The sequence below is a fragment of the Penicillium manginii genome (genome assembly GCF_028828005.1).
Source record: "Penicillium manginii strain IBT 31320 chromosome Unknown utg000008l:1.0-3226943.0:1.0-3228205.0, whole genome shotgun sequence".
Taxonomy (NCBI): domain Eukaryota; kingdom Fungi; phylum Ascomycota; class Eurotiomycetes; order Eurotiales; family Aspergillaceae; genus Penicillium; species Penicillium manginii.
In genome coordinates, this window is record NW_026643109.1 from 581,264 (window position 1) to 601,215 (window position 19,952).

The 19,952-nt window shown below is 45.8% G+C and overlaps 9 protein-coding genes across 9 annotated transcripts; 4 read left to right on the forward strand and 5 right to left on the reverse strand.

Annotated features, from left to right (window-relative positions):
* Nucleotides 1–137: 137 nt before the first annotated feature.
* Nucleotides 138–1,815, reverse strand: N7533_010870 (AAT family amino acid transporter; the record flags this gene model as incomplete). Its single annotated transcript, XM_057107520.1, has 2 exons — nt 138–1,339; nt 1,437–1,815. The coding sequence occupies 2 exons, from the start codon at nt 1,813–1,815 to the stop codon at nt 138–140; spliced, it is 1,581 nt and encodes a 526-aa protein (XP_056954898.1).
* Nucleotides 1,816–5,379: 3,564 nt separating this feature from the next.
* On the reverse strand, nt 5,380–6,764 carry N7533_010871 (uncharacterized protein; the record flags this gene model as incomplete). Its single annotated transcript, XM_057107521.1, has 5 exons — nt 5,380–5,817; nt 5,881–6,089; nt 6,145–6,284; nt 6,347–6,573; nt 6,630–6,764. Coding segments are annotated over 5 exons (1,149 nt in total), but the record flags the coding sequence as incomplete, so codon positions are not given.
* Nucleotides 6,765–7,503: 739 nt separating this feature from the next.
* N7533_010872 (GMC family oxidoreductase) lies at nt 7,504–9,451 on the forward strand (the record flags this gene model as incomplete). Its single annotated transcript, XM_057107522.1, has 4 exons — nt 7,504–7,534; nt 7,708–7,814; nt 7,885–8,422; nt 8,502–9,451. 4 exons carry the CDS (start codon nt 7,504–7,506, stop codon nt 9,449–9,451), a joined length of 1,626 nt encoding a protein of 541 aa, XP_056954900.1.
* Nucleotides 9,452–9,815: 364 nt separating this feature from the next.
* On the reverse strand, nt 9,816–12,413 carry N7533_010873 (uncharacterized protein; the record flags this gene model as incomplete). The annotated part of the gene is made up of 7 exons (XM_057107523.1): nt 9,816–9,891; nt 9,950–10,036; nt 10,099–10,756; nt 10,808–10,935; nt 10,995–11,128; nt 11,204–11,325; nt 11,969–12,413. The coding sequence occupies 7 exons, from the start codon at nt 12,411–12,413 to the stop codon at nt 9,816–9,818; spliced, it is 1,650 nt and encodes a 549-aa protein (XP_056954901.1).
* Nucleotides 12,414–12,590: 177 nt separating this feature from the next.
* On the reverse strand, nt 12,591–13,352 carry N7533_010874 (uncharacterized protein; the record flags this gene model as incomplete). The annotated part of the gene is made up of 1 exon (XM_057107524.1): nt 12,591–13,352. One exon carries the CDS (start codon nt 13,350–13,352, stop codon nt 12,591–12,593), a length of 762 nt encoding a protein of 253 aa, XP_056954902.1.
* A 458-nt stretch (nt 13,353–13,810) lies between these two features.
* Nucleotides 13,811–14,963, forward strand: N7533_010875 (NAD(P)-dependent alcohol dehydrogenase; the record flags this gene model as incomplete). Its single annotated transcript, XM_057107525.1, has 2 exons — nt 13,811–13,951; nt 14,013–14,963. The coding sequence occupies 2 exons, from the start codon at nt 13,811–13,813 to the stop codon at nt 14,961–14,963; spliced, it is 1,092 nt and encodes a 363-aa protein (XP_056954903.1).
* Nucleotides 14,964–15,905: 942 nt separating this feature from the next.
* On the forward strand, nt 15,906–16,961 carry N7533_010876 (short-chain dehydrogenase; the record flags this gene model as incomplete). The annotated part of the gene is made up of 3 exons (XM_057107526.1): nt 15,906–16,026; nt 16,262–16,570; nt 16,654–16,961. 3 exons carry the CDS (start codon nt 15,906–15,908, stop codon nt 16,959–16,961), a joined length of 738 nt encoding a protein of 245 aa, XP_056954904.1.
* A 504-nt stretch (nt 16,962–17,465) lies between these two features.
* N7533_010877 (uncharacterized protein) lies at nt 17,466–18,378 on the forward strand (the record flags this gene model as incomplete). Its single annotated transcript, XM_057107527.1, has 3 exons — nt 17,466–17,558; nt 17,656–17,680; nt 17,732–18,378. The coding sequence occupies 3 exons, from the start codon at nt 17,466–17,468 to the stop codon at nt 18,376–18,378; spliced, it is 765 nt and encodes a 254-aa protein (XP_056954905.1).
* Nucleotides 18,379–19,388: 1,010 nt separating this feature from the next.
* N7533_010878 (uncharacterized protein) lies at nt 19,389–19,670 on the reverse strand (the record flags this gene model as incomplete). Its single annotated transcript, XM_057107528.1, has 1 exon — nt 19,389–19,670. One exon carries the CDS (start codon nt 19,668–19,670, stop codon nt 19,389–19,391), a length of 282 nt encoding a protein of 93 aa, XP_056954906.1.
* Nucleotides 19,671–19,952: the final 282 nt, after the last annotated feature.

Here is a 19,952-nt window from a genome sequence, read left to right on the forward strand (position 1 = left end):
AATTATTGTAAGAAATTTCCACCTATCAACAGTAAAATGTTCACACTCCCCACTGCAAATGCATTCAAACAGAGATATCCGGCTTTCGAAACGCAGCATCTCTTATATTAGCTCCAGGGTTTCGGCATTCTGTTTCGCTATTCCCATAGATATCGCCAAACTTGGAAGCGCTTTCTGGGCTCTAATTGCAGCTCCATTTCCTCGTCTGCAATGATCTCAGCTAGCCCAGAAACCATGTCGACTTCTTGGAGTGGCCTCATCCAGGGATCTTTGCGACCCAATGTAAAGCGGTGCACGAAGTAGAACCCGAGTAGAATGACAACACCGATGTAGCATGTGATGAAAGTTGAGGTGTTCCAATGGCCAGGGAAGAAGACGGCCATCCCATTAAGCAATAGAAGAAACGAAAACACTCCACCCGACACATATGCCATGTAAGGCTGCAGGATAGACCGGTAGGGCAGGGAAGTGGGCTCAATCCCTTGAGCAGCAGTGACTTTGCGAAAGCGCAGATATATCAAACAGGCACAAATCCAGCTCAAATATGCGCCCGTGTTAATCAGGTTGACGAACCAATTGAAGACGACTATCCCGGTTGCGGATAGGTTCAAGTAGGACAGGACAGAAAACATAGCACTTGTTGCTAATGCATAGTAAGGGACACCTTTGCGCGTGCATCGGGCGAAGACTTTAGGTGCATTTCCTGCAATGGCCAAGGAGTATAGTACCCGGGAAGACATATATAGGTATGAAGTGCCTGATGAGATGGCAGACGTGAGAATTATCGCGTTGATGATGGAGTCTAGAACAGGGATACTGGCCTCTCTGACAGCAATAGCCCACGGCGAAGCACCCGCACCCGATCCACCGCCCAGTAGCTGATTGTTGTCACTTGAAACGATCATACTAATAGCAAAAGAGCCGAGGATGTAAAAGCCGACAAGTCGATAGAAGTATCGTTTGCCAGCTTTCGGTAGATTCTGTCGTGGTCGTTGCATTTCACCGCCAGTAACAACCAATAATTCGGGGGCGAAACCGAAAGCAAAAACTGATAGTGTGGTGATAGAGATAAAAGCCACAAAACGGCCAGTGGCCCCCTCGGCAACGTACTCTTTCACCGGGCCTGGGTCTTTCCAGTATCGGAACCCCAAACGATCATGTGTTGGGCCTCCTCCCAGTATCAAGACAAGAGCCATTATCAACAAGCCAATTATGCCAAGCACTTTCAATGATGCGAACCAAAACTCGGCCTCTCCATATACATGAACGGGAAGGAGGTTCAAGATGATAATTAAAATGATGAATATCGTGATCCAGACGGCGATATTGACAGGGGGGGCTCCAATATTCGATGATCAGGCTGGCTGCGACGACTTCGGCAGGAACGGTAATGGTGAAGATGTACCAATACATCCATCCTAAGGCAAACCCCATACTGGGCGATACAAAGCGATGAGCATAATAGGCAACGGAGCAGCCGGGAACCGGAAGGTATGAGCTTATCTCGGTGGTGGCAGTCACAATACCGAGAACAAGGAAGGTCAAGAGACAGTATGCTATGACTAGGAAAACGGGACCGCCTTGTTGTAAGGCCTGGCCGGATCCAACAAAGAGACCAGTGCCAATAGTTCCACCCAGTGCGAGCATCTGCGCATGGCGAGACTTCAGACCTCGATGGGTGGTAGTCCTATAGAGGTCAAACGTTTCACCCTCAACCTTGGAGGATGCATGGGCAAGTTCATCTCCTTTTTCTGGTATCGAGATAGGATCAGGGGCCGGGGGGCCATTTATAGAAGAGCTAGAAGATTTAGACATGTTGCTTGGTTTAATAGAACTTGAACCTTGGAATGATAGGACTAGGGAACGAAAAGGGTCTCAATTTATACATTTCCTAGATTACGGACTATCCGCTATCCCCCGGGCACACCTATGTATGGTATCTATATTTGCACCCTGCTCACTGGCATGGGCTTGTACATTCGTACCTATCGGAATCTCGTACTTATCAGCAGGTGGCAAAGCTCACCCAATAAAAGCTCTTGTTTGGAAGGTTGGCGAGAGGGGTTTTTGACTTTTTGTGTGGAGTATCTTAGCAGATGCAATAATTGGCTGGTAATACTTGTATTGGGAGACTGACAAGTATTAAACTGAGCACTAGTATATTAATCGAGGTCTACTTCAATATAAGTATGATGGTAAGATTTCCCAGGCGATCAGCAAGATCCAGTAGTCACTTCCCATAAATTCTCTCCCTGGTCCATCTATTGTATTGCAATGTCGTACCAATCACCGTTAGATGTAAAACTTGAATCATTCTCATGTGTACCATTACGTTACGCCGTATTCTGATAACCATTTTATTTGGCCGAGGCCAATCGACATATGGTTTAATAGTTATTAGCAAACAAGAAATGTGGGACCTTTATTTCACGGTATGTCTGAGAGTGACCAGAGTGATCAAATTAGGACAATGCCATGGCACGAGGTTTCAATTGACATATCCGATTTTAATATTATCGGTGATATCACCCGAACATCTACCTCTGGTTCATAGTGACTTACTAGTTATCTAATTTTATTCTCATGGCGGCAATGGATAAAGTTTCAACTGCTGTGATCCAATACTTGGCATAATGCGGGGGGGGTATAGGGTTCTGTTACCGATCTTATTTGGGAGTTTTGTGGCGAAGTTAGAAAATCTAGCTCCGATAAATCTTGAATTCCAGAGCTTTTAGCGGCTTGAATAATAGGTGCTAATAGATTAACAGAAAGGATATTTTCTGTCCCAGAAAGATAATCGGCCTTTTGGGAAACTTTTGAAATAAACTGTGGGCGATAATCACGAAAGTATAACTGGCTGGCGATGGAAGGCAACTTGTTCCGAAGGGAAACTTCTTCCGGTAGAATCGCTGGAATTGGAAAGCAACATATGAATTTAACACGCAAGTCTCACGATAAGCAAACCCATCATAAACGGCAAGCAATGTCTGAGCGGGGTATTATGGGGAGAAGTTTGCAGTCTTCATCTTCCAATCCCCGATAGTGTGATTAAGGATACTACTCGTATTTGAATACATCAGGGACGAAGGCCATTCACTTGAGTGGAGAGAATTTTGAGCCGATCCAAGTATTTCTACGGTTAATGATACAGCTTATCTTTGGTCTATCTTGAATCGAAAGTCGTCTCAATCTTTGCAAAATTACGGCGAATTCCAGTGTCGAAGAACTAGAGTCCCGATGGCTGCTACATCGACGATCTCAATTCCCGAGCCAGCGTTTAGCTGCCAGGTATGTATGTACCTGGGTAAAAAAAAAAGGCCTATCCACTTACAAATTTTCGGATAGTGGGTGTAAAGCTTTTTACCGCTCTATTGACAACATCCTTCTAGGAAAGCGGGCGCAATGACTTTCGCAATAAATCTCAACTGCCGGTTGGTATAACTTGACCACACATTCTCAGTCATAGATCAGATCACTCCGATAGTGTTTTTTACTGCGAGTCTTGTTCCCAGCGAGTGGAATTGACCTATCTGTAAAGCTTTTCAGATGCCAGCATGACTGAGAAGAAGTAACTCCATAGTTAGGAGATAATTTCAATTTTTATATCTGGCTGAAAGGTGTCAAGTAGCTGAAAAAAGGCCACGGATGTTTCTGCCCTATTCTGAGATTAATAGTGATCCGGGCAAACGACGTAGAGCTCCCTAGTAGTTAGCTATCAAAGATGGACTGAACCAGACCATTATCTATAACTATAGTGGGCGACAACTTGATGGTGTACCTGAAATTTGGGATATATTGCAAAATTGCGCACCTATCGCGAGCGGAAAGAGTTCTCGTACAATCGACAGTGGTATATCCCGGGCGGGGATCGGATATAGTATTCAAGGCAGTGACCCGTGGACACTTCAAGTGCTAGTCACTATTTCATTTGCAGAGCTACCGTATGGGGACTTGTACTTGGTAGAGCACTCATGGCCACAGAATCCCCTGAGTGGAAGCGAAAAATGATTATTGTATTGGACGGAAGGGCTTGAGCTAGGCATTGGAATCATTTATGCAGGAGCTACGCACTACAATGGCATTCAAGTTAGTTACCCTGGTGGGTAAGAAAAAACCTTGCTCTAATTACTATTTACTGCAATGAGATTCATGAAAAACACGTTTTCCGTTAGCTGGCACTCAAACTTGGAACCAAAGGCATTTTTAGGAGCTTGGTTCTGTTATTTAACCACAAACCAGACTTTTGTGCAACTAATTTTATGGAATCGTTTCCTCGGCAGTTATATCCACCGTACAAAAGAATAAAAATAGCTCAAACATCTCTACTGTCGGCAACTAAAACTCCCTAGAGATTAAATATGATCTTTGGCTTATATTATCAAATAAAGATATGCGTTTACCTTTGTATTCTCTTTAGCGTGTGCCCAGGTGCTGTGACTAGTTTATCCTAGACCAGCTTGGATAGGTTGGCCATAACAGTGTAGTGAATTCATATTATTGAATTGACTTGATTTTCCTAGTTTCTTTGGGACTAAGATTTACTAGTAGATATCTCCAAAGTGACACTTCTGAAATTAATCTAGATTGAGAACAGTATTCTAAGCTGTCATAAGCACGGAATCCGGGAATGGAAAGTATAAGGCTTTGTGGCTGATCAGTACCCAGTACCGGAACCACTTTCTTAAACTGACAGAAACGGCTATCGGGCGCCTCCTCATCATATTAATGCATACCCCGCTCAATAGGAAGATCGAAAACACCGCTTGGTGTCATAATTGATCAATTCTGGCGAGACTGTGGCAGGACCACGGTCCGTATGTACTCTCTTGTATGGCTAGCTACAAACCGTGGCAGAGTATTTGCTCTACGTATTGTAATAAGGTGTGGTCCTGCGCGGTCCAGTTGCGGTCTTGCTACAGTAAATTTCTAACCCGTATTCGGCGATAAACTTGCACAGCCAACATAGTTTCGGCACATCTGAAATTTACGAGAACTTGAGGTGATGAAACTATTAGTAAAAGTAAACATATTTTTTCCAGGAGATAAAGTGACGTGAAAAATATGAGAATAGGTTCGTGAATTTTTTTTTCCTGGCATCAAACCTTCTATTCAAAAATTAACAAAAACCTCAGAAGCTCCGAAGCAGCAAAAATTGCTAGGTGCATCGGAATCAACTTTTTAAGTTAAGCTTAAAAAGGCGGTTACCAAGCATACACCATTCAACATCAATGTCGCATGTTATTAATTACTTGATCATAGTTGGCAAAAGGGAATCCGTAGCTCAAAATTCGTATAATTAATATTAAATATAATACATTTAGAATCTTTTTCATGAGTCCTTGACTTGCAATTGCATCCCAATCCACCGTCATATTACGTTCGCCGGTCAGGCAACTGGTCGCCCCATTCCTTTGGAGGTGATGTTGAATGTGCACCACCAGCTCCTTCCCAGTTCCATGGCTCACTCTGCACGACCGTCTCTGAGACTACCGTGATATCCTTCGAAGACGGCTCGGGCTCAGTAAGGATATGCTCATCACTTCCCCATGCCGAGACCTGCATATGTGACGGTGCCGCTGCACTACCTTTACTCTTCTTCGTGTCACGATCGCCGCGATTCGTCAGAGTCCTTAAGCCTGAGAGCGGGTAAGTTTGCCCTGATGGTTTGTTCGAGGAACTGAAGAAGGAAGCAAGACCGATTTTCTTGAATCCCTTTCGAAGAAGTGGCTGGATTATGGGTAGATTCGAGACGATAATTGAAACAAATGTTTCGCGGCATGCCCATTGAGACCCAGATGCGGCACCATTCGGGCCCGACTATGCATTCTTTATCAGAAGTGTTTCTTGTTCGGCGGAACTTCTTTTCATGGGAATACTCACACTCATAATAGTAACGCCTCGAATAATGGATGCCGTAATGACAAATGCAGCCCCGGAGAACAATGCCATGAGAGGAATCTTGCGCTTGAGGCTGATATTGACCGTCCAAAGGAGAGGTAAAGGAATTGAAAGGAGATAGATATCAGTAGCGATGTTGAGTATCATGACGACCAAAACGTATACCGGGGAGTTGGTTGGTTGGCAATATTCTGCGTATATCCGGTAAGAAGTGTGATTCTTACAGGTTCCGGGGTCAATACTTACTGCCGGGATCCGGGGCTACCTGCCAAAATGCATGGAAAGGTTGGCATGATAAGAGAAGAGATAACTGGGTTACAATCCACGTCACTCCCAAGATTACATAGGCGATTCGGACACGTGTGGGTAGACTTTGAAGACCCGTTCTGCAGTATGATCAGCGCTGTTTTCTCTTCTAGCATGACCGAAGGGCCGGTGTGAATCATACGTTAATCGCGAATAGAAGATTGCCAGGCTAAATTTGACCAGCCACAGGATTGCCACATATAGCGACCAACCGATAATCTGAATTTTTGACCCAGCAACCCTATTATACCACTCCCTGGATGTAGGATCGAGGCTTTTTCGTTCCTCGTTTGTCATGTAGCTATTAGTCAAGCCTTCGTAATTGGCAACGACGAGGTACGCCGCTACCGTTTCCAAGATGAAAACTACCTGTGCAGGATCGTCTTAGCGCGAAGAGGATAAAAAAGACAGGGACGGAAACATACCCCCGCTAATGGCATGAAATAGTCATCGAGCTGGAAATTGGCAGGTCCGACGAGCTTCCATCGTACAAAAATACGAACGATGATTGTGAATAGGGCTAAAGAAAGCAATACCCATGACTCGACGTTACCCGCCATTCTCACGGTTCCTCAATGATGAATGAGTCTTGAACGTAGGGAAGTGTGAATTTCCAAGGTGCGAGTAGCCAAGATTAAAGGAACAATAAGAGAAATGAGACTGCTGAAGGATCAAACGGGATCTGCACGGATCAATTCCGTCAGTTTGGAGATCATCAGCCCGCTAGTCTAAGATCAACTTAGTTAAAGACGCTTACGGGTACGGATTACAAGGATCCGTACTCCGTACGTAAAACTCTTTTTACTGACATCCTGTCATTGGCAAACCAGATAATCCATTAAAAGCAAGATCATCATCTCTCCACACCTGTCGCGCCACCAGATCCACCTCAACAGGGGAAGCGGGGCTTTTTTTCGGCCCGCCAAGTGCCAGCACGATGTCGAAAGAGGCTTCATGGTGGGGGTGTATAGCCCGGACCATCCACTTTTTTTCCTCCGGGCAGTTGACCGACAGTTTCCATCCCAGGGGCGGCAGCTCAGGGGCTCAAACTTCGACTAAAATGCCTAACGGCCACGCGAACCTTGCAAGTCGGGTCATCTCCGTTGACAAAGTACGTTAATACAGTTCAAGGAAGGCTAGTAACGTACGTAACGGTATATATTGCTATTGGAGTCCCCCATTCAGATGGAGAGCTCTTAGCAGAAAGTTTCCCAGGTTGACCCCAACTACTACTAGCCCTACTGCTTCAAGTTCGTCATCGCCATTGTTCCAAGGTTTTAATTTACTATTCCGCTAAAAATGTCCACATACGACTTTGTTATTGTTGGAAGTGAGTACTTGAATAAGGTTTTGACTTATCCCCGAAAGCCTTTGTTCCTGAAAATGAGATAAACTCCTCCAGGGCTCTGGGTCGCAATACGAAACCTTGGAAACCCCCCCCCCCCCTCTCCTCCCCGGCAATTTGACCCCGCTATGTCAGATCTGACTTTTCTTCACTATTAGGTGGTCCAGCTGGTAGTGCACTCGCCGCCCAGCTTGCCAACTCGAATGGAAAGCCGCAAGTCCTCCTGCTGGAAGCAGGTGAAAATAAAGAAGATAAGAATCTTCGCGTGGATGGGCAGCGATGGATCACTTTCCAGAACCAATCCATGAACTGGGGCTTCAAGACTACCCCCCCAGGCGGATTGCAACAGCCGCGAGATTGACTATAGCCGTGGGCGTTGTATGGGTGGATCAAGCGCCATCAATTTTGGCGTTTATAGTGTCGGTGCCCGCGATGACTATCAGGAATGGGCGCGCATTGTTGGCGATGAGAGCTTTGGGTGGCAGAATATCCAGAGGAGATTGAAAGATCTTGAAACCTTTCACGGGGAGATCCCAGAAGGCATGGATAAGAAATATGCCAACCCAAAGGGAGACGACCATGGCAGCAAAGGTCCACTGCACGTTGGCTTCGCACGAGAATGGGAAAGAGACTTGCCAGAACTATTGGATGTCTTTGAGCAAGCTGGATTCCCCCTGAACCCCGACCATAACTCCGGTAACCCTATTGGAATGTCCGTGTTGATTAATTCGGCTCATCAAGGTTTGCGATCGACAGCGGAGGATCTAGTCGCTGGCGACAAGAATAATTTGACGATTGCGACCGATGCGCCGGTGCAGCGTGTGATTTTGGAAGGGAAAAAGGCCGTCGGCGTCGAGGCGAATGGCAAGAAATGTGAGTACAATGGATTTTGATTTCAAAGTCTGCTACTACCGAATCCTTGCCACCATATTCTAATACAACTTGAATCTAGATTTCGCTTCGAAGGAGGTAATTCTCTCCGCGGGTTCGCTCAACGACCCTCGTATCCTGATGCATTCAGGAATCGGCCCGGCTGCTCAATTACAAAAACATAACATCGAGGTCGTTCAAGACACACCAGCTGTAGGCCAAGGACTTCGCGATCACTGCTTCGTGCCAATGGTCAACACTCGCACCGATACCAGTACCGACCGGAAGGCTTTCTATGGCTCTCAATCTGCCATGGACGCCGCCAAAAAGGAATGGGAAGAGAGCGGAACTGGCCCGTGGGCAAAGTTCGCTTGTGAATTAGGTATTGGCTGGTTCAAGCTTACCGAGCAGATTACTTCGACGCCAGAGTTCCTTGCACTCCCAGCGGATGAGCAAAAGTACCTCCTTCAAGAGACCGTTCCGCACTACGAAATCATCACCCATTTCCCTATTCATTGGTTCATTCCAGACTTCCCGACCGAGGCTTTGAACTACTCTTGTCTCCTCGTCTTCTTGTTTAATGCGCAGACTCGTGGAGAAGTCACTCTACAGTCGTCAGACCCTGATGCTCCGCTCCATTTCAATCCGAAATTCCTCGCCCATCCGTTCGATCGTCGACTTGCGATAGAAGCTTTGCGCGACTCTTTCCGTGTTGCCAAACATGAATCCTATACGAAAGACAATGTTGCCGAGCTAGCCATGCCCAAGGGAGAGTCGGATGAGGATTTACTCGAATACTGGCGGGCGAACATTTCTTCAAGCTGGCATATGACAGGAACCGTCAAAATGGGAAAGATTGGCGATTCCGACGCTGTCGTTGATCCGGACTTCAAGGTTATTGGCATTGAGAACCTGCGGATAGCTGACATGAGTGTTGTGCCAGTATTGGTCAACGCCCATGTCCAAGCAGTAGCCTATGTCACCGGCGCAACATGCGCTGAGAAGCTGATCAAGGAGTATGGTCTGGCTTAGATGCGATACATTTGCTGCTCGCAAAATAATCAAAGATAAATGCAATGCCTGTGGTCTTTTAAGGTATCAGAAATGAGCATCAAGACTCTCATGAAGATTGATATTTCTTTTTACATGACATAGCATAACGTTCAAACAACTTAAAATAGACTGAATTGAGTTGAATTAGGAAGAGGAATCCGAATACTAGTAGGGTCTCCCAAGAAACCAACTTGACCAAGAAATTGAATGCAACCTTCAAGTTTTCGATGCTTTATTTCAATCAGGAGTGTATACCTAGAATTTCGCGCGACCACTTGGTTACCTGGGTTTTGAAAAATTCCGGTCATCAACTACCCAGGTAGCCGCATCTACGGATACAGGCTCAAATCGAACTCGCCTCTTTAACAGCAGCGCTGATACTAGAAGCAGTATACTCAATGTTGAAGCGATTAAGTCCCCTAAAATTATAAATTTGTTAGAGTAATTGCCATCCTCCGAGTGGCTTTGCAAACTTACGCAATAGAGATCCTTCCTGAGTCTTGGACATAAACGTGATACTTTTTCTGCAAAATATCAACCTGATCCTGAGACAGACCAAGATACCTACACAAAACGAATCAGTACTTTCCCTCTCCTGTGGCTCGTTATTGCAAAAATACACTTACGAGAACATTCCATTCTGTTCAGTAAGGTGCTGCCAATCCCCTGGAGTTTTCAATTTCTCCAGGGTCTCTCTGAGAGCCTGACGACGGCTTTTGAGTCCGATCGCCATACCGCGAACTTCCTCTCGCCATTGACGCTCGAGATTGCTGTCCGATAGAACGATTTCGACTATCTTCGACCCAAAATCGGGCGGTGCCCCGCTCTCTGCCCGTGCTATAAGCCGCAGTTGTGTTTCAATTCTTCTCCCGACTTCCTCACTTGGTACAAGAACTGAGAGTACTCCAACACGCTCGCTGTATAAGCCGAAGCATTTTCCATATGTCGAAACAAAAATCAGAGGTATTTCCAGTTCGGTAAAAAGGCGGACGCCTTCAAGATCCTCATCGATGTCTCCCGATGCAAATCCGGGGTATGCGGCATCAAAAAAGGCCAGATGACCGCGTTGAAGAAATATGGATGCTAGGCTTCGCCACTGTTCCGGAGAAGGATCACATCCAGTAGGGTTTTGTGCTCCCGACTGTAAAAGAACAACAGATTGAGATGGCAGTGACAGCACAGCGGCTGAGAATGCCTCAAAATCGAATTTGTTCGTTTTGCTAGAAAAATAAGGCAGAAAACTTGGCTTAATTCCTGCAGATTGGAAGACAAACCAATGGTTCACTGGGTTCTAGTCAGTATTATCCAGCGGGTGGCAATTTAAGGGCATCCTACACCATGTATCACTCGGAAGGAAAATCTCGGGAGCCGCTGCGGTTTTCCAGGGACCATAATGCTGCTTCAAAAGAACTCCACCAACGTGGCATCCCCCGCTTGCACCTAGAGTTTGCGTTGTGACAATTCTGCATTATCATAATTAAGCTCCGAGCCAATTCCTTAAATGTATATAGACTCAAATTACCTTTTCTCTTTCACAAGACGATTATCAGGGCCAAAAAGCAACTTGTTACTCAAGTCTCTGTAGCCGATTGATCCCAAAGCGGAAGCGCGGTACTCGTGGTGCCATTCATTGTCGTTGAACAATCTTCTCTTTGCCTACAGTAAGATTTAGATTTTGTTTCCTCTCCCATTTTTTTCGATCTTGAGTTAATCCACGCTTGAAAGTCATACCTCTTTTACACTCGGCTGTACATATGCTTTTCCTTCGTCTGTTTTATAAACCCCAACGAGAAGATCGGTCTTTCGCGGATCATTATCTTCGCGAAATAGAGTCACAAGCTTTTCCAGGCTCTCTAAAATATCCAGGTTAATATCAATCAATCAAAGACGGTCGTGAACTTTACCTACGCGCCCTGTAGGGACGTCTTGGAAGGGGTTTGTTGCTATGCTGCCCATTATTATGATAAAGGAACTCGCAGTCGAATGGTTTCGGAGTATTTTATTGAGATGGGATATTTATACTGCGGGGGTAATTCACATTGGACTCGGAGTAATATGTAGACCTTAGCACGCAATGAATATCGCGCCATAATTAGAACCATGTCGACAGTCAATTTATGTTCCGTAGCCCGAAATGTCCCAAATAGAAACATGAAAATGTACGTGAAGGATAATAGCATGTTTATAGAAGCTCTGTGCAACGCCAGCCTTAATACTACGTCCTTGGGGGAGCTAGTGATGATAGTCTGGCTAATTATTTCCCCAAGAATCTCATAACGTAATAACTAGTACTTATAGCACGAAAATCTACATCGGGAATCTTGGAATATCAGCAGAATTTTGAGAGAACTTCTTTATAGACTTGGCCTAAATAAAAATGTCTCGAGTCATGTGCGATAGTTTCAGATTGTTGCCGAGGTGGTTTGAAACAATTTCGCGATATACCTAGGTACTTTCATTTCGAATGACCCCATTCAAGTTCGGAGCCGCGCGTACTAGAGGAATCAGCCTGCGGGGAATCTGCATCCATATCATCTCTCGAAATTCCGTTCTGCGATATAACATCCTGCTGGATATTGTGTACTTTCACTCCGTCGATGATCCCAACCCGGAAAATAACAAGTGCTGATGGGATAATGCAAACGGCGAAAAACGACAGATTCACTGCAACAGCCCCAGAAAGCTTGAAGGTGTCAATTGAATTAATGCCGTATGATATAGCTTGTCCACAGCTTTCGATGCCACGTACAACGGCACTCAGTCGAATAATCTCACCGCCATCACGGTTTATCGTACCAATGAGCCAGTATAGATAGTCGTACATAAGATTAAATCCGACAAGCATCAGAATATAGACACAGGCACCACGCCCGAATCCATCGTCGGTCCAATCTAAAATTATGGGGGTCGTATGCCGCTCATACTCTTTGGTAACGATCATTGCGTAGATATAAAGGGATAGTTCGAATGCATAAATCACAATGAAAGCACCCACTGCACGCGCGTTCAGAGTAGGTTTGCGCCAGTAAAGAATCCCAGGAGAAAGTTAGCAACAATCACACATGTGCTGGCAACCAAAGATGTTAGCGCTCGTGCTCGTACAGTAAAATAAGTTGCATTATAGGTCGAAAAGAAAGCCTCTGAGAAGACACTTTGGAAGATCATGGGTAAGAGAAGTAGTATCTCTTTTTCTCCGCAAAAGTCTCCACATGGCCTGGATCTCAGTACTGAGGCCTTGTGGTAAATTGATAATGACTTTTGTCCGGTCGGATCGCTGTACTTTTTCGGGCGGCGATAGCATTGCTGCGATGAACGGTCCAATAGCTTGAATTGAAATGAATACAAGGTAAGTCTGCACACTGATATGACCTTTCTCTTTATTTTCGGCATTAACCCCCAGTGTGACAGCGCCACCTATCATCTGCCCCACGATGCGACTAGCAAGCCAATAAGCCAGGTATTTTCCCCGTCGATGCTTTTCCGGGTATGCCAGTACAATTGCGCCTTCTGTGAGCCAAAATATACCTGACAAGATGCCGTCAATCACACAAGCGAGCATGATGTACCATGTGTTGTTGTATTTGATATTGCAATACACACTAGATGCATAAATCGGAAATACGATCATGCCACATGAAAAAGCCCATTTGAGGCCGATTTTTGCTATGAGAGAACTTCCGAAGATGCAGACCACGAACTGCAGACAGAAGATAACCGCATTTGCAGCATTCACGTAATAAGGATCTGCTGAGCCTGCTCCCCCTAATCCGTTCATTGCAGCCCATAGGCCAGGTGCGATGAAAGCGCATACTGCAATAATCGAGATGTTGAAGATGGTGGTGCGGTGCCACGCTCTTTTGCCGATTTCCGGAGAACTCATGATGAACAGCTTGAAAAGATGAAAGGTAAAAGAGACGCTCGACTCCTTACACAAACACGAGAGACTCAGAATAATAAATCAGAGTTGTTTGAAAGCCGTTTCCAGACAATCCATTTCTTTTCTTCTTATAACACCTGTGCTTCAAGATCAAAGCGTGTCCTCAGTCACCCTAAAAGCGGAGGATCGGCTTAGGAATTCCCCTATGTAGACGGCCTCACGCAGGACAGTTAGCACGGGCCGTGTCCACGCCGACGAAGTACCTAACTAATGGCCTCGGGGTAAGTGCTTGAGAGGGGTAGGGTTATGTCAACTTCTGTTATATACTAACTAGTAGTTAGCATCTCAAGTCACACTGTCAGCTGTCAGCAAGACGCGGGGAGATAAATTAATCATTCTCCCATTCCCCACATCTTGCATAATTGTTCGTTTCCGAATCAATTCGTTTCATAGTCGATAATATGCTTTCGGGAAAGAATCAAGCATGTCTTCTATACGGTGCTGGCGATGCACGATTCGAAGATATTCCCACACCATCCCTCGAGGAATCTCCGCGAGATGTTTTGATTCGGATTGCGTACACTGGGGTCTGTGGTAGTGACGTAGGTATTTTCTCGCATCCCAGGTCTCCGATAGAGTAGCAAACTCACGAGGTACTACTAGGTTCACTTCTGGATGCATGGAGGGATAAATGAGATGGTCCGCCCTGGATTCCCAGTCACTCTCGGTCATGAAGCCTCGGGTGTGGTCGCGGCTATTGGGACTGCCGTCACAACGTTGAAAGTGGGAGATCGAGTAGCGATCGAGCCTGGATTTCCCTGCCGTCATTGCTCATTTTGCCTGGCAGGAAAGTATAACTTATGTCCGGAAATGGCTTTCGCAGCAAGTCCTGGGCCCGGGCCTGTTGTGCATGGAACTCTGGCAACCTTCTTCCGTCTTCCGGCTGATTTGTGTTATAAGCTACCAGATCACCTGGGCCTTGACGAAGGGGTTATCTTCGAGCCCCTCGCGGTCGCAATTCATGGCCTCCGTCTTTCAAAACTCAAGCCAGGACAAGATGTTCTTGTTCTTGGTGCAGGCCCAGTGGGTTTGCTGTCTTGTGCGGTCGCGCGCGAGTTTGGTGCTGGGCGGATTACCGTGGTCGATATCAACAACGAGCGCCTGAGATTCGCAGCTAAAGAACTAGAAGTGTCCACACATCAGTTCGATACGGCCATTTCGGTAGAGAAGAATGCTGAAGCCCTTGTCACCGAGAAGGGGCTCCGGGAAGGGCCCGACGTTGTCATCGAAGCGACGGGGGTAGCGCCATGTGTTCAACTCGGCATTGAGTCGATTAAAAAGGGTGGATCCTATGTTCAGGTCGGATTAGGGAAGAAAACAGTGGAGTTTCCACTGGTTGTAATGAGTGAGAAAGAGATCACGCTAAAGGGTTGCTTCCGGTATGGCCCTGGGGATTTCGCATTGGCATCGAGTCTGGTCGGTCGGGGCAAAATTCCTTTGAAGGCCTTCGTCAGCAAGATATTTCCATTTCACCAAGCACCTGAGGCATGGGAGGCAGCTCGAAAAGGGCAAGGGGTGAAATTTCTCATACAAGTCGATGGCAGCCAGACTTGAATCTGGACTACTAGCGTCTATTCCAAGGTTAATGGCAATTTCCTTTATGCATTCCACTTAAAGACCCCGTTCCAAATCGTGAAGGCTCTTCGATTCGTAAACATTCAAGCTTGAAGTTGAAAAACTTAGGGACTTGAAATAATGGAACTCGATTTCAATTCGGCAACCTTGAAATTCTGCGAACAATGGATGACAATATGAATATTAATACTACTAGTAATTGTCTAGTACTATGTTTAGAAAGCCTTAGCCCTCATTAATGGTGCTTACTACTATCATAGTATAAACCTGCCTCTGGGTAGGCCCAATAAATAGTTAACTAGTGACTAGGGAATGCGACTTACTCTAGTCGCTTTTCTTCATCGGTCTCTGCTTCAAGTTTTCCATACTCAACTTCGGTCTCAAAAAAAAAACATGTGTAACTTATCTTGAACAGCCTCCGTCACATTATTCGACTGCAAGGCTGATGGAAACTTTTTTAAAATGAGAAGGGTTGACAAATAGAAGGAGGCTTGTCACATTCCCCCTCCATCTTGACCCCACTCAAACCGAGATACAAAAACATCTCCCCTTCTCTTAAGGGTGTGATGGATTTTTCTGTCAGCAATAGATCATTCATGTTGATCCTTTTCTCGTGCTCTCAATGTAACTCCGATCGCGGAACCGGCCAACTGACGGACCGGGCCAAGTCGTCCCATTATCAGATCCCCGCTACTCCGCGTTCCATATCTAAGAGCGGCAAAGCCTAACGAGCGGGCCGTCTAATCGCAGTGACCATTACATCGAATTGGTGCGGGGTTTGCAGCAGCGTAGTGGGATGCACAGCCGGCCCCCAGTCTCCGGATGAGCCCCTCTCATCAAGAAGCAGGATGTAGATACTTAAATGCTCTCTTTCTTTTTGATTGTAAAGAACCCCAAGCAGTGATAAAACAGTTATTTAATATGCCCCAAACAAGCGAAGGCAATGTCCATGGCTTGCAATATCGCGAAGCAAAGCCTTCGCAAGGAAATCCATCGCAACCTGTGTCAGAACTCTTCCGTCTTGATAATCGCACCATCATAAGTAAGATTTTGATTGCAATTTTCGCGGTTTTTTTCGATTTTTATTTCACTGACAATAAGGCCACAGTAACTGGCGCATCGGGCTTTTTGGGAACGACTCTAGCAATTGCCATCTTCGAAAGCGGCGCTGACATTGTCTGTCTCGATATTTCTTCCACACCTAGCGCGGCTAACTGGGGTGAGAGCTCACGATTTTGCGTCAATTTAAATTCCCGTGGAACTGATTTTTGGAATAGCTGATGTCGAGGATGCTGCAAAGAAGCACCATTGTCAACTGACATATTTTCAGCTTGATGTTACTGACGAAAATGCTGTCTCCAAAACGTTTGCCGGATTTATCCATGCTCTACGCTACCCAGTCAAGGGTCTTGTCGCTTGTGCCGGGCTGTCACTAAATGGTCCTGCGACTGAATTTCCGGCTTCTTCATTCCGAAGGGTACTTGATACCAATGTCACAGGAACATTCCTGATCGCGCAAGCCACAGCCCGGGAGATGATCCGCACAAACACCACTGGAAGCATGGTTCTGGTTGCAAGTATGAGCGGTTACTGCTCTAATAAGGTAGATAATGTGTTGCAACTTTTTGCAATTTTTCGCTAACACAGTAATACCAGGGTGTTGATACAGCTGGCTATAATGCATCCAAGGCCGCCGTTCACCAGCTCACGCGTTCTCTGGCCGCCGAGTGGGGTTCAAGAGTCGAAGTACCACTCATTCGAGTTAACTCGCTTTCTCCTGGCTATATTCGCACAGCTGCCACTGCCGAATCTTTACAAAAACCAGGCATGGAGGCTCAATGGACTGGAGATAATATGCTGTACCGTTTGAGTACAGCAGATGAGTTTCGCGCGCCCGTGCTCTTCATGTTGGGCGACGGAAGCAGTTTTATGACTGGCGCTGATTTGCGCGTAGATGGCGGACATTGTAGTTGGTAGCAATTGCACTAGTGAGAATATATGCACCATTGATTTTTTTTTCCAATTCACCAAGAAAATATCACAGCGTGTTAAACTGCCTCGGTATTGTTGCATCTTGAATGCCTGAGGCATCAAGGATCGCCTTCGCCTCGCTCTCTCGGGTCGAAGCATATAGGCGTCTTGGAGTTACCGAGGAAGCTACAACCAGAGAAGAGATATGGGAGTCGGCTAGTAACTAATAAACGCCTCTAAATTGAAAAGAATCACTTTTGAAGCATTGTATGATATACTATTCTATCAATAGCTTAGAATGGCGGCAACCAAAGTAGCGCGGGTACCTACGGCGTCGGAAAATTCAGCACTCTCATCCAAAGCAGAAGACATCAGTTACCCAAGATGGTTTGGTGGATCAGCCTCTTGTGTAGCTGTGATTTTTTCTCATCCTTTTGACCTTAGTAAGTACGAGAAAAGAGTGTTCTGTCGTCCATAATCTAAAGCTACGAGAAAACAGTCAAGGTGCGAATGCAAACAGTATCAAACGGCGCTAAGCAGAGCACTATTACTACCGGCATGAGGATTGTTCATGGAGAAGGTGTCAAAGGACTTTATCATGGTGTAAGTCATGTGGCATATCCCAAAGTTCTTGGAATCGATTGAAGGATCTATCACTTTGAGTTTTGTTGCTAACTGGATACTTGTCAATTTTCATTAGCTTACTGCTGGATTTATGCGAGCATGTAAGTCTTGAATACCTCTCAACTCAGAACAATATATACTGATATTCTCAGTGACCTATGGTACATCGCGCATTGCTCTCTATGAAGAAATGAAAGAAAGTGCGAAGAAATCCAACCAAACGCTTTCAACGCCCATTCTAGGGATTATGGCCGCATCATCAGGGTTTATCGGAGCTATTTTTGGCACTCCTGCAGACATTGCAAATGTTAGAATGCAAAATGACGCCTCATTTCCGCCGCAGCAGCGACGCAACTATCGAAATGTACTAGATGCATGGGCCCAGATGAAGCGAACCGAAGGTTGGAGATCATTTCGGCAGGGGTTGTGGCCTAATTGCTTTCGCTCTGGAATCATGACCGCAAGTCAGTTGGCTTCATATGATTCATTCAAAAGATTAATTCAGAAAGTATGCGACACGGACGAGGAAAAGCCTTTAATCCACTTCTCTGCTTCTCTGCTGGCGAGTTTGGTCGCAACTTCAATTTCGAGTCCCATGGATGTCATCCGAACCCAGTTGATGAGTTCTTCAAAGAATACTTCAGTTCTCGAGATTATACGAACCCTGATGCACACTGAGGGTCCTAAGTGGGTTTTTCGTGGATGGACCCCAAGCTTTGTCCGCTTAGGTCCTCAAACAATTGCCACGCTGGTGCTGTTGGAGCAGCATAAGAAGATTTACCGCACGCTGAAATCATAGGAGCTTTAAAGTTTTTCACAATCAGCGATCGAGTTTCAAACCGAGTCTATATTCTCGGCAGCGCTTTCTGGCCTTGACTTTCCCGTTCCTCTGCCGATCCCATTCTTGACCGTCTAGACAACCAGGATAACATTCCGGATAATTCAGCCATTCAAGCTTAGGCAGCTGTCGTCCTTCATTGACATACTATTTCTTTGTTCGAGGATTTCTTTTATAATTGGACAGCAGAAAACTCTCCACTGGAATAAATCTCGCTGTCTTAGCTTATTGATTCAAATTTTCCTTCGCGTCAGACTTTTACATAGAATATCCAGCCCTGGGGTTCCCTGTTTATTTTAATTTATTGTCATTCTTCTTCGTACTTGACCAGTCCGGGTCTGGTAAAATCTCCCCTTTGTCAACTAATTCCCGATAACTTCTGGGCGAATCATACCTAGGTAGGTACTAGGTATTCATAGTAGATTACCCTGAAGAATTCATGATAGCCCGGTATATAATAACACGTAGTGCCTAGTTATAAACGGGCCACTTGCGGCCTCTTAAAGGCAGCTAATCGCTGCAACCACGTAAAAAAAAGTTCACAATTCTTTTGTAGACCTGCAAACTCTCAATAAGCCCCGATATTCTGATGTGCTCATTTTCCATGTGTGCTACCAGGATGGTACCCGGTCCATATAGATATTTCTTATGATCCCCCTTTACCCGCGGCGCATCCGTGCCGAAGGAGACTGAAATTGTGCCCAGCCCAGGTATATCATGGTCCAGATTTATCTCCGGATACAAAAACCTGTTAATGAGGCGCAAATATTCGTGGCGGGAGATGGTTTATTCTATCAACTTCTCGATCCTCGGCAAGTCCTTCGCTACCCGCACCGAACAGACCGCAGTGCATTTGGATGCCACAATATTGTACCCTTCTCCGCCAGTAATATCTCCGCATTGAAATGTAGATGGTCCAAGGGCATCCGATGATGGAAATTGAAGTTGCTTAAGCTCGGCCAGTACGGCAGTCATCGCAAAGATCGCACTTCGACCGTGGTCGGGATATCCGGAATGGGAGGGTATTCCCTCACTGACGAGATCGAAGACGAAATGGCCTTCAGGCCGATCGCTAGTAGATTATCAGTTGGCTCAGCAAAGACAACTGCCTCCCAGGACAACCTCAAGCCATTTGCAGTAAACTTACCGGTGCCACCTTTTTCTTCTCCAACCACAGATAGAAGTGATACATCGTCGGGCTCAATGAGACCTTGCTTGCGCAGTTCTTCGACGGCTATGATCTGAGACGCCATAGGGCCTTTATCGTTGCAAGACCCACGGCCATAAATTATATCGTGCGTCTCTCGAAGCGGGATATACGGGGAACCGTGTCCGTGTGCGCAGTGAGGCAAACACGGGTCTTGCGAGAAGAGCCGAGATAGGCGTATACATTGCAACGAGAGCTATTGGGACTTAATAAGCTCCACATTATAGCACAAACTCTTCAAGTGTCGCTCGAGAAATATACCGATAGCCTGCTCTTCGTTGCTGCATGACGGAATTTGCATGATCTCTTTCAGAAAAGAAACAACTTC